We start from the raw sequence: 13,432 nt of genomic DNA, 5'->3' as shown, positions 1-13,432 counted from the left end.
GTCACAAATATCTCTTTCCTTTCCTGACTTCTCTAAGTGGATAGCAGCCGTCATACAGGCTCCAGACCAATTCCGCTATTTTGTGTTTTCTTGAAGCTGATCTTAATGTTTTTTGTACACAATGTCTCTGCCATCATTTCCTATGACCAAAAACAGCTTCTGGACATCAGACAGCGATCACTAACCTCGATTTGGATGAGAATTTCTACTTCAACGAGTTGGCAGCTCTGGATGTTATGCTTACTCCAGACCAGGCCCTAATGCCCGGGACTTGAAAGAGGAAGTAGCGGCAGAAAAAGAGGCAGGCGAAATGGCATCCTGCCGAGACTACGTCAGCAAACAAATAGACGCCATTGACCTCCGTTCTGTTGGCAAATGTGCAGTTACTGGAAAACAAACTGGATGAAAGTTGTTCAAGAATATCGTATCAAAGGGACCTGAAAAACTGTAATATCCTATGTTTCTCAGAGACGTGGCTGACGTGGTTGTAAGGGCACAAGGCGAGACCCAGATGCAGACACGGGAGGCAGATGGTTTGAGTCTTTGATATATCTTACATCCAAAAGATGTAGGTAAGAGAATGGTCGTGGACAGGCAAAAGGTCAAAACCAGTTCAGAGTCCAGGAGGTACAGTGTGGCAGGCAGGCTCGAGGTCAGGGCAGGCAGAATGGTTAGGCAGGCAGGTTCAGAGTCCAGAAAACAGGCAAGGGTCAAAACTGGGAGGACTTGTAAAAGAGAATAGAAAAAGGCATGCGAACTGGAAAACCACACTGGTTGACTTGGAACATACAACACAAACTGGCACAGAGAGACAGGAAATAGGGATATATACACTAGGGATAACAAGCTACACCTGGAGGGGGTGGAGACAATAACAAGGACAGATGAAACTGATCAGGGTGTGACAGTGGTTGTACGAGATCTTCAGTTTCTTGGCAATTTCTCGCATGGAATAGCCTTAATTTCTCAGAACAAGAATAGACTGACGAGTTTCAGAAGAAAGTTTTGTTTCTGGCCATTTTGAGCCTGTAATCGAACCCACAAATGCTGATGGTCCAGATACTGAACTAGTCTAAAGAAGGCCAGTTTTATTGCTTCTTTAATCAGGACAAAAGTTTTCAGCTGTGCTAAAATAATAGCAAAAAAGGTTTTCTAATGATCAATTAGCCGTATAAAATTATAAACTTGGATTAGCTAACACAATGTGCCATCGGAACACAGGCGTGATGGCTTCTAATAATGGGCCTCTGTATGCCTATGTAGATATTCCATTAAAAATCAGCTGTTTCCAGGTACAAGCTCGTGATAAGCTGTAGACCATAATATTTACTTAGAGTTTTCATCTATATTTTTCGTAGCTGTCTATTTACCACCACAAACCAATGCTAAGACCACACTCAACTAGCTGTATATGGCCATAAGCAAACAAGACAATGCGCATTCAGATGCAGTGTTTGTGATTTTAATGCAGGGAAACTGAAATCCGTTTTGCCTAATGTTTACCAGCATGTCACCAGTGCAACTGGAGGCGACAAAACTCTAGATCACCTTTACTCCACACACAGAAATGCTTACAAGGCCCTCCCTCTAACTCTATCCTCCTGCTTCCAAGCAAAAACTCAAACAGGATGCTAAGCTACAGAACTGTTTCACTAGCACAGACTGGACTATGTCCTGGGATTCATCCAATAACATTGATGAGTTATTGGATTCATCCAATAACATTGAGTACCACATCAGTCACCAACTTCATTAATAAGTGCATCAACAACGTCATCACCACAGTGACTGTACATACCCCAACCAGAAGCCATGGATTACAAAAATCTAATAAAAGCAAATTGTATTGGTCACATACACATATTTAGCAGATGTTATGGGGGTATAGCAAAATGCTTGTGTTCCTAGCTCCAACAGTGCAGTAGTATCTAACAATTCACAACAATACACACAAATCTAAAAGTAAAATAATTAAATTCTGAAATATATAAATATTAGGATGAGAAATGTCTGAGTGGCATTGACTAAAATACAGTAGAGTACAGTATATACATATGAAATGAGTAAACAGTATGCAAACATTATTAAAATGAATTGTGTTCCATTTAAAGTGACCAGTGATTCCTTGTCTATTTACATAGGGCAGCAGCATCTAAGATGCAGGGTTGAGTAATCGGGTGGTAGCTGGCTAGTGATGGCTATTTAAACAGTCTGATAGACTTGACATAGAGGCTGTTTCAGTCTCTCGGTCCCAGCTTTGATAGACCAGTACGGACCTCACCTTCTGGATGATACCGGGGTGAACAGGCCCTGGCTCGGGTGCTGTAGATTTCCTGGAGGGCAGGCACTGTGCCCCTGGTGATGCGTTGGGCGCTGCAGTTGCCGTACCAGGTGGTGATACAGCCCGATAGGATGCTCTCAATTGTACATCTGTAAAAGTTTGTGAGGGTCTTAGTTGCCAAGTCAAATTTCTTCAGCCTCCTGAGGTTGAAGAGGTGCTGTTGTGCCTTCTTCACCATACTGTCTGTGTGGGTGGACCATTTCAGATTGTCAGTGATGTGTACACTGAGGAACTTGAAGCTTTTCACCTTCTCCACTGCGGTCCCCTCTATGTGAATAGGGGCGTGCTCTATCTGTTGTCTCCTGAAGTCCACGATCAGCTCCTTCGTTTTGTTGACATTGAGGGAGAGATTGTTTTCCTGGCACCACTCCACCAGGGCCCTCACTTCCTGCCTGTAGGCTGTCTTGTCATTGTTGATAATCAGGCCTACTACTGTTGTGTCATCTGCAACCTTGATTGAGTTGGAGGTGTGCATGGCCACGCAGTTGTGGGTGAACAGGGAGTACAGGAGGGGGCTGAGCACGCACCGTTGTGGGGCCCCTGTGTTGAGGATCAGCATAGTGGAGGTGTTGTTTCCTATCTTCACCACCTGAGGGCGGCCCGTCAGGAAGTCCAGGACCCAGTTGCACAGGGCGGGGTTCAGACTCAGGGCCCCGAGCTTAAGGATGAGCTTGGAGGGTACAGTATTATTGTGTTGAAGGCTGAGCTATAGTCAATGAACAGCATCCTTTCATAGGTATTCCTCTTTCCCAGATGGGATAGGGCAGTGAGCATCCTCACTGAGCTAAAGACAAGAGCTGCCGCTTTCAAAGAGCGGGATGCTAATCCGGACGCTTATGTGAAATGCCACTACAACCTCCGATGAACCATCAAACAGGCAAAGCGTCAATACAGTAATAAGATCCAATCCTCCCACCCCAGCTATGTCAGGGCTTGCAAACTATCATGGATTACAAAAGGAAAACCCAGCCGCGAGCTGCGCAGTGACACGAGCCTACTGTACCAGACAAGCTAAATGCCTTCTATGCTTGCTTCGAGGCAAGCAACACTGAACCATGCATGAGAGAATCAGATGTTCCAGACTACTGTGTGATTTCGCTCGATATGAGTAAGACCTTTAAACAGGTTAACATTCGCAAGGCCGGGGGGCCAGACGGAATACCAGGACGCGTACTCAGAGCATTCGCTGACCAACTGGCAAGTGTCTTCACTGACATTTTCAACCTATCCCTGGCCCTGTTTGTAATACCTACATGTTTCAAGCAGACCACCATAGTCCCTGTGCCCAAGAAGCCAAGGAAACTTGACTAAATGACTAACGCTCCGTAGCACTCTCATCAAATAGCCATTGAAATGCTTTTAAAGGCTGGTCATGGCTCACATCAACACCATCATCCCAGACACCCTAGATCCACTCTAATTTGCATACCGCCCCTACAGATCCACAGATGAGGCAATCTCTATTGCACTCCGCACTCCAAATAAAATGTTTATTTTATTTGTGTTTTGTTGTCTCATGGGTAGCAGATAAATAAGCCGCATTTTATATATCGACATGCACACATCCTCTCTCCAGACAAAATGGGGTCACAGAAGTGCTGATACGCTTCCAAGCTGTACAGGCCCTGAGCAACACGCAAGACTCTAACCAGTCACTGCAGCAGACTCAGAATGACACCTCGACACCTTCTGACAGAGACCTCAACAGGAACCACATCACACAGGGTGACAAGGTGGCATCACAGGAAGAGGCAGGACCAGCAGGAAAGACACAGGAAGTTGGTGAAGTCCATAAAGGAAAGTACTGTATAGTACAGTACCTGTAAGAGCTCTCTCTCCATCTCTCGCTCTCATTCTGGGTGGTGGTAGATGGTAGATGTAGATGTAGCCTGTTCTAAAATAGGACAGTGGCTGGATGCAGTCAGCCTCTCACTCATCTGTGTGATGATGTGCAGTGGTTGAGTGGTAGAGAGCACATGGGGAAACTATATCATTGGAGGCATCTATTTAGAACAGAGTTTCGTCTAGATGGAGAGATAGATAGCAAAGCTGTTGTGTAGTTCATAGCCTAGTGTGTACGGGAATGACTAGACAACAACCGGGTAGGAGGAGGTAGGAGTATCACACAACCGTTGCTTCTCTGATATGATCTTTTCAACCTATGTGGTTGATCACTGAGATAAGAAGATAGATGCATGCAACTGGCTACAGGAATGACCATCCACTATAACCGCTGTGTGTGCAGGCTTACATTCCAGCCCAGCAATAGTACACGATTTACCTTAACAAGATCTTGATGAGTTCACTAGTTGAATCAGGTGTGTTTTTTGCAGAGATGGGCCCTGTTCCCCAAAAGCATTTTAAGGCTAAGTTCATAGTTAGAAACTTCAAAAGAGCAACGTTTAATCTCCCAAAACCATTGCTATTAATATTTCACTTGAAAACGCTCAAAATTTACTGCCTGCCTCAGACCACTCATAGAACAGTGCATCGTTAGATGCTTTTTTGCCCTCCCGTGTCACTTTATACATAGAAGATCTCCGCTAATCATAGAATCACATGGTTTATCCAGCTCTCTGTGACAGCTGATAACTTCAGAACAAAATGTACTATAAATACAGTTGCCAATGTCTTTGCAATTGATACAAACAAGCATGAATGAAGTAAAAAACGAGATGACTGTGTTAAAATATAAATACAGTAGGCTATAGGCCTATTTCAGTCCTATCGAAATACATTTCATACAATCAATACAATCAATTGAGTTCCATTTTCCTACTTGTAGGCTACTGTCTGTAATTTGTCTCAATATATTTAATGATGTGTAATGTGTAGCCTAATGGTGACTTAGTGCATTTTATTAGGTAAGCATTAGAATAAGCGCCCTCGATATTTGCAGCTGTAGGTGGTAATAGGAACTGATCCGTAATCAGTATTGTGACATAATGCTAATGTTAAGGTAACATTTAAATTGAGAAAACTGATCCAAGATCAGCCCTGACTTTCTTTCGATCCTATCAGTTGAGACATGCTCCAACAATGCACTTAGCAACTGTCATCTCTGTGTGGTGCTTTGGGAAACGCATGTTACATCTTCGGCCATTGTAGGAAAGATGCATCGTTAAAACACTCCTAAACCTAAATTCCATCGCTCTCGTGAAACTGGGCCCTGAGCTGTAAGAAAAGCATGCACAAACTGTAGGTCCCCATGACCAGCAATCAAGAACATTGCACTAGGAGAAGCAAACAGAGCCACACAAGAGATCATATAATCTAGTCATCCCTTCTAAGAATCACTGCTCCTCTAATTTACGCGATGCATACAAAGCCCTCCCTCCCCCACCCTCCCTTCGGCAAATCCGACCATCTTGTACCAGTGACAAGAACCATTCAACGCTGGTCTGAGCAACAGGAATCCACGCTTCAAGATTGTTTTGATCATGCGGACTGGGATGTGTTCCGGTCAGCCTCAGAGAACAACATCGATCTATACACTGACTCAGTGATTGAGTTTATAAGGAAGTGCCTTGGAGATGTTGTACCCACTGTTGCTATTAAAACCTACCCTAACCAGAAACCGTGGATGGATGGCGGCATTCACGCAAAATTGAAAGCGTGAACCACTGCATTGAACCATGGAAAGAGGTCTGGGAATATGGCTGAATATAAACAGTGTAGTTATTCCCTTCGCAAGAAAGGGAACAAAATGCCAGTACAGGGACAAAGTGGAGTCGCAATTCAACGGCTCAGACTCGAGACGTATGTGGCAGGGTCTACAGGAAATCACGGACTACAAAAATAAAACCAGCCATGTCACGGACACTGACATCACGCTTCCAGACAAACTAAACACCTTCTTTGCCTGCTTTGAGGATAATATAGTGCCACCGTCGCGGCCTGCTAACAAGGACTGGCTACAGTGCCACCGTCTTGCGCTCCCCCTCTCTTTCTCCGTGGCCGACGTGAGTAAAACATTTAAACGTGTAAACCCTCGCAAGGCTGCTGGCCCAAACGACATCCCAAGCTGCGTCCTCAGAGCATGCGCAGACCAGCTGGCTGGTGTGTTTACGGACATATTCAATCACTCCATATCCCAGTCCGCTGTCCCCACATGCTTCAAGATGGTCACCATTGCTCCTGTACTCAAGAAGGTAAAGATAACTGAACTAAATGACTATCGCCCCGTAGCACTCAGTTCTGTCACCATGAAGTGCTTTGAGAGACTAGTCAAGGATCATATCACCTCCACCTTACCGGCCACCCTAGACCCACTTCAGTTTGCAAACCGCCCCAACAGGTCCACAGACGATACAATCTCCATCACACTGCACACTGCCATATCCCATCTGGACAAGAGGAATACCTATGTAAGAATGCTGTTCATTGACTACAGCTCAGCATTCAACACCATAGTACCCTCCAAGCTCATCATCAAGCTGGAGGCCCTGGGTCTCAACCCCGCCCTGTGCAATTGGGTCCTGGACTTCCTGACGGGCCGCCCCCAGGTGGTGAAGGTAGGAAACAACATCTCCACTTCGCTGACCTTTAACACTGGGGCCCCACAAGGTTGCGTGCTCAGCCCCCTCCTGTACTCCCTGTTCACCCACGACTGTTGCCATGCACACCTCCAACTCAATCATCAAGTTTGTTGACAGCAGAACAGTAGTGTGATTACCAACAACGATGAGAGCCTACAGGGAGGCGGTGAGGGCACTCGGAGTGTGGTGTCAGGAAAACAACCTCTCACTCAACATCAACAAAACAAAGGAGATGATCGTGGACTTCAGGAAACAGCAGAGGGAGCCCCCCCTATCTGCATCGAAAGGACAGTAGTGGAGAAGGTGGAAAGTTTTAAGTTCCTCGGCGTAAACATCACAGACAAACTGAAATGGTCCACCCAACAGCGCCTCTTCAACCTCAGGAGGCTGAAGATATTTGGCTTGTCACCCAAAACCCTGACAAACTTTTACAGATGCACAATTGAGAGCATCCTGTTGGGCTATATCACAACCTTGTACGGCAACTGCACCACCCTCAACCGCAAGGCTCTCCAGAGGGTGGTGCGGTCTGCACAATGCATCATCGGGGGCAAACTACCTGCCCTCCATGACACCTACAGCACCCGATGTCACAGGAATGCCAAAAATATCATTAAGGACAACAACCACCCGAGCCACTCCCTGTTCACACCGCTACCATCCAGAAGGCGAGGTCAGTACAGATGCATTAAAGCTGGGACTGAGAGACTTAAAAACAGCTTCTATCTCAAGGCCATCAGACTGCTAAACAGAAATCACTAACTCAGAGTGGCTGCTGCCTACATTGAGACCCAATCACTGGCCACTTTAATAAATGGAACACTTGTCACTTCAAACGATGCCACTTTAATAATGTTTACATGTCTTACATTACTCATATCACATGTATATACACTATTTTATACCATCTATTGCACCTTGCCTGTGCCGCTCGGCCATCGCTCATCCATATATTTAAATGTATATATTCTCATTCACCCCTTTAGATGTGTGTGTATTAGGTAGTTGTTGGGGAACTGTTAGGTTACTTTTTAAATATTACTGCACTGTCGGAACTAGAAGCACAAGCATTTCACTACACCTGCATTAACATCTGCTAACCATGTGCATAAAATTGTATTTTATTTTATTTACAGGGTGCACAATATCCGTGAGGGAAATTAGTAATCCAGTTTTAATGGGCAACTCAACCACTTTTCAACCTCATTTTCAACAGCACAAAAGCAGTAATTTTTAAACACTATGAGATCTGCGGTGATGTGGGGAGCAAGAAAATACCCTACCTCTGGCTAGAAACTCGTTAGTCTTGAAAATCACAGTTTTTCTTACTTTTAATCCTACCCTGTGATGTTATAGATAGTGGCGATTTTAGCATATAAATCTTGGTGGGGCAGGCGGTTAAGAGGCAATCCGTAATTTTGATTAAGACATTAATGAGCGAGCTAGGACGAACATAGTCAATATAACTATTTGTTTAGCACTTTTGAAATGTACAGCGACAGAATTGAGCACATGGGCCATTCTTACAGTGTTCTCCCTGTACACCAAGTCAGAACCGTAGGATAAATAAAATGGGAATAAGCAGACAATGAAAGCTCTTACAATATTCAATGATTACATTTCTCTAAAACAGGTTATAGGCTACATGTGCACCAACAAGTCAGAACAGTAGGCAAAATTAAGAGGGGTAAATAGACCAAAATTATTAGAGGCAGATGGGCTACTAACATCTTACTACAAAACAACATACACTTAGTATTACATTCTTAGCTACAGTATACCTACCTCCCTGGCATATTACATAATTTATGCAGTAGCTTACAATATATTTTTGGACTCACCTTGTTGTGCTGTGTTCACTTGAACGGGAAGGTGGCACGGCGGTCCTTCATGTGAAACATTTTTCATCAATGTATGGCATTATCTGGATTGATGTGCTTTCAAAACAACTGGGACCTTGGAAAAAAAACGAAGTCGAATCTTGATGACGTCATTGGTCGTAGCTCTAGAAAGGGGTCGGATTTACAAGTCCGAGTTGGATGACCGTTCAAAATTTATTTTCCCAGTCGCAGCTCATTTGTTTTCCAACTTCCCAGTTGTCTTGAACTCACTGAAGTCAAGTTTTCGCAGTTCCAAGTTAACAGTTGTTTTGAGCGCGGCACAAATCATGCCTCATTGACAGCATGGCCAAAGTCAAGGTTGTTGTTTATCATTTTAAACTTGGTAAAGAGCCCCTTAATCCCAGATTTGGGACCACACAGCCACTGTCACTGATTCCGTCCAAACCACTCATTGTTGAATTTGCAATTTCACATTTACATTTTAGTCATTTAGCAGACACTCTTATCCAGAGCGACTTACAGTAGTGAATGCATACATTTCATACATTTACATTTACATTTTTGTCATTTAGCAGACGCTCTTATCCAGAGCGACTTACAGTAGTGAATGCATACATTTCATACATTTTTTTCCCCCATTATTTCTCCGTACTGGTCCCCCCCTTGCTGTGTAATGTTTACGTCCAATGGCTGATGAGCACCAATGTGTTTTATCTATAATCTATCTTCATTATTTCTCTTCATATGACAAGGGTTAAAAAGATTTGCCAGTAGATTGTCGTCTTGATTCATGATGATGACTGCTAGGTAAGATTTTGAAAGTATGATGTTAACATGTCAGTCCAATCAAAGCTACTGCTGATATAACGTGATTTGACGTCCTTTTATCTGTGGCCAATGACCTTGAGCCTTCTTGGATGGGCACTTCTAATGCAACTCTATGGCAGCACTCAAGGGCTACAATTTTCGAGGTCTACGCTTACACGGAACCCAAACCGGCTGCGCGTGTGCACCATCATGCATACATTTAATTTGTCCCCCTACAACAAACGCGATCACGACACGCAGGTTAAAATATCAAAACAAACTCTGAACCAATTACATTAATTTGGGAGCAGGTCGAAAAGCATAAAACATTTATGGCAATTTAGCTAGTTAGCTTGCACTTGCTAGCTAATTTGTCCTATTTAGCTAGCTTGCTGTTGCTAGCTAATTTGTCCTGGGATATAAACATTGAGTTGTTATTTTACCTGAAATACACAAGGTCCTCTACTCCGACAATTAATCCACACATAAAACGGTCAACCGAATTGTTTCTAGTCATCTTTCCTCCTTCCAGGCTTTTTCATCTTTGAACTTATATGTTGATTGGCATCTAAACGTTCATAGTATTCCTACACCAACCGGTAACACAGTTCATCTTTCAATCACCCACGTGGGTATAACCAATGAGTTGATGGCACGTGGGTACCTGCTTCTATAAACCAATGAGGAGATGGGAGAGGCAGGACTTGCAGCGCGATCTGCGTCAGAAATAGAAAGGAGTTCTATTTTAGCCCTTGGCAACGCAGACACTCGTTGACATGCGCGAGCAGTGTGGGTGAAATAATTGAATAACATAGATTTCTACATTTATTTTGCAATGCTTGCGCACGCGACGCGAGCAGTGTGGTCAGCCTATTAGTCTTGGCAGTGATGTGGTGTCCCCATGAGTGACAGAACACTGAGCTAATCATGGCACAACGCTCCGTATTTTCTGCTGTCTTGCCCCACCACCACAGAAACCACTGAGCTCTGCTGAAACACCTGCCTTACTCAAGAAAACAAAAAAGAGACCATGTTTGTATGCGGCTTTATTAACTCATATATATATATATATATATATATTTACACACACATATACACACACACATACATATATACACACACACACACACACACACACACATGGCAAAAAAAAAAACTAAATATATATATATTTTTTTACATTGTTTTCAAACTGATATGTGACATGTATTAATGCCAAAATAACATGCAAAACAGGCAAGGCCCCCCCTCCCACAAAATAAATATTATTTTTATTGTATTTATTTTTTGCTAAATACTATGTGGGGCTCAAAACAGGATGACCGGTCGCCACTGGTTACAGAGAAGCATTTTTTCAAAACGTTTTAAACACAGATCATATAAAACGCGCCATTTTCACACTGGTATGGTGCTGGAGATAATGACTATGAGGTTGAAAAGTAGCGGAAATGCCCTTTAACACCCAAAGACATTGGTAGTAGATAAGGTGACAAGGCCAACTAACTTAGATCTGCAGAATCTCCCGTTGTTTCCAATGGTCTACCATCGATATGCAGGTCAAAGCTAAAAAATGTAATATTATCATTTCTAATCAATAGTACTTGCAGTTCCTCCACTCAAGGCAATCATATAAATACACCACTCCGGGAGACAGAAGGATGTGGAAGACATCAGAGATGGAGCTCAAAAACAACACGTCGAAATACCTGGTGAGTAAAATAGACAGCATGTGTGAGAAAGCAACTACTAAGGTTTTTTGTTATACTGAAAATCACAGGTAATAATTGATTCATTTGCCATACTTTTGTTGCCATATACTTCTGATGTGCTGGTTGATTTATCTTATATTAAAAAAAAAATTGCCTCATGTATTCATTAGTACACTGCAGCATCACATCCGATTTGGACAAATATATTCATTTAATTGATGAAAATGCAAGTAGAATAGTTTCTGTCCCATGGTTTTTGATTATCCGGCCTGTTTCTGCTTAAGTTTCAGCACTATTAATTTGTTACATAACTTGTAATATTTACTTGTATTTCCATCTCTTCCCATCCTCAGGTTGTGTGCTGTGTGTCTATGCTGCTGGGCCTGACAATGGGCAAAGGGAAGGTGGGGGAGAAGGAGAGGTGTGAGGACACACTGACCATTCCTTCAGACTACTACAAGACTCCTTCAGAGGAATCAGAGGGAAACGGGAACATCAACACACGCTCCCTGTCCGCCTGGACCTGGAAGTAAGTTTACAGCAACACATACACTAAAGTATTTGATACTGTACTTAAAGGGATAGTTTTCAGAAATGCTGACTTCGGGAGGAGTTATGCGACTGTCTTAAAATGTTATTTTCAAGCTCTAAGGAAAGCCTGTGAAAACTATCCCTTAAAACAGTATTTAGTAAGTTTTACTGTTTAAATATTTGTTGTTGATTTATTGCTTAAGTGGTTTCTCTCCTTCTGTTCCTTCTCTAGACCCATTACAGTGGAGAACCGTATTCCTTCAACCATTTGGGAGGCCAAGTGTAGCTCTATGTACTGTGTCTACCCCACCAACAGCAGCCAGGTCGTGGGCTACCGGCAGAACTCTGTACCTATCTACCAGAAGGTCCTGGTGCTCCATATCTCAGCCACTAGGAAGTGCTACAGCGTCTCCTTCCTGTCCGTGGCCGTGGGGTGCACCTGTGCCTGGGCTAGAACCTCTTGATGTAGTCTGCAGAACAGTATATGTATGGTCTTTCTGTTTGGCTATTAATTTAATTCAATCAAAATGTTATTTCATGTATTTTAATTTAAAGCTTCCAAGGAAGTCCAATATTTGTTGATCCCACAAAGCCAGAAGAATTGACTGTGAATAATTGAGTAAAATATCACCATTAAAATGTTATGTATTCATAAATGTTTTCCACTTGAGCAATAAAAGCATTTTAACTTCCCTGGGCTAGGTGGGACGCTTGCCAGTGGAATCGAGTGGCGCGAAATACAAATACCTCAAAAATGCTATAACTTCAATTTCTCAAACAAATGAGTATTTTACACCATTTTAAAGACAAGACTCTCGTTAATCTAACCACATTGTCCGATTCCAAAAAGACTTTACAGTGAAAGCAAAACATTAGATTATGTCAGGAGAGTACCCTGCCAAAAATAATCACACAGCCATTTTCAAAGCAAGCATATATGTCACAAAAACCAAAACCACAGCTAAATGCAGCACTAACCTTTGATGATCTTCATCAGATGACACTCCTAGGACATTATGTTACACAATACATGCATGTTTTGTTCAATCAAGTTCATATTTATATCAAAAAACAGCTTTTTACATTTGCATGTGATGTTCAGAACTAGCATACCCACCGCAAACTTCCGGTGAATTTACTAAATTACTCATGATTAACGTATACAAAATACATAAATAATTTTAAGAATTATAGATACCGAACTCCTTTATGCAATCGCGGTGTCAGATTTTAAAATAGCTTTTCGACGAAAGCACATTTTGCAATATTCTGAGTAGATAGCCCGGCCTTTACGGCTAATTTGACACCCACCAAGTTTGGCCCTCACCAAACTCAGATTTACTAAAAGAAAAATTGGATTACCTTTTCTGTTCTTCGTCAGAATGCACTCCTAGGACTTCTACTTCAACAACAAATGTTGTTTTGGTTCCAAATAATCCATAGTTATATTCAAATACCTCAGTTTTGTTCGTGCGTTCAAGTCACTATCCGAAGGGTGACGCGCGAGCGCATTTCGTGACAAAAATTTTCTAAAAATACCATTACCGTACTTCGAAGCATGTCAAACGCTGTTTAAAATCTATTTTTATGCGACTTTTCTCGTAAAATAGCGATAATATTCCAACCGGGTGACGTTGTATTCATTCAAAGGCTGAAAGAAAAAAA

At 42.6% G+C, this 13,432-nt stretch overlaps 2 protein-coding genes across 2 annotated transcripts in view; one reads left to right on the top strand and one right to left on the bottom strand.

Moving 5' to 3' along the window:
• Window positions 1–12,459, top strand: part of LOC106611214 (interleukin-17A) — a 13,358-nt gene extending 899 nt beyond the window's left edge. Inside the window, exons 2-4 of the mRNA XM_014211192.2 lie at window positions 11,126–11,236; window positions 11,590–11,765; window positions 12,000–12,459. Of these exons, the coding sequence (XP_014066667.2) occupies window positions 11,186–11,236; window positions 11,590–11,765; window positions 12,000–12,231 (459 nt within the window). The 5' untranslated portion in view covers window positions 11,126–11,185 and the 3' untranslated portion in view covers window positions 12,232–12,459. The remainder of the gene's footprint in view (window positions 1–11,125; window positions 11,237–11,589; window positions 11,766–11,999) is intronic.
• Window positions 1–13,432, bottom strand: part of LOC106611151 (interleukin-17F) — a 22,167-nt gene extending 8,735 nt beyond the window's left edge. The window contains exon 1 of the mRNA XM_045723567.1: window positions 13,130–13,432. The gene's annotated coding sequence lies outside the window, so the exon portion shown is untranslated. The remainder of the gene's footprint in view (window positions 1–13,129) is intronic.

The sequence above is a fragment of the Salmo salar genome, chromosome ssa09 (assembly GCF_905237065.1).
Source record: "Salmo salar chromosome ssa09, Ssal_v3.1, whole genome shotgun sequence".
NCBI lineage: Eukaryota > Metazoa > Chordata > Actinopteri > Salmoniformes > Salmonidae > Salmo > Salmo salar.
Note: the sequence above shows the minus strand (reverse complement) of the source record. Positions and strands in the feature narration are given on the sequence as shown.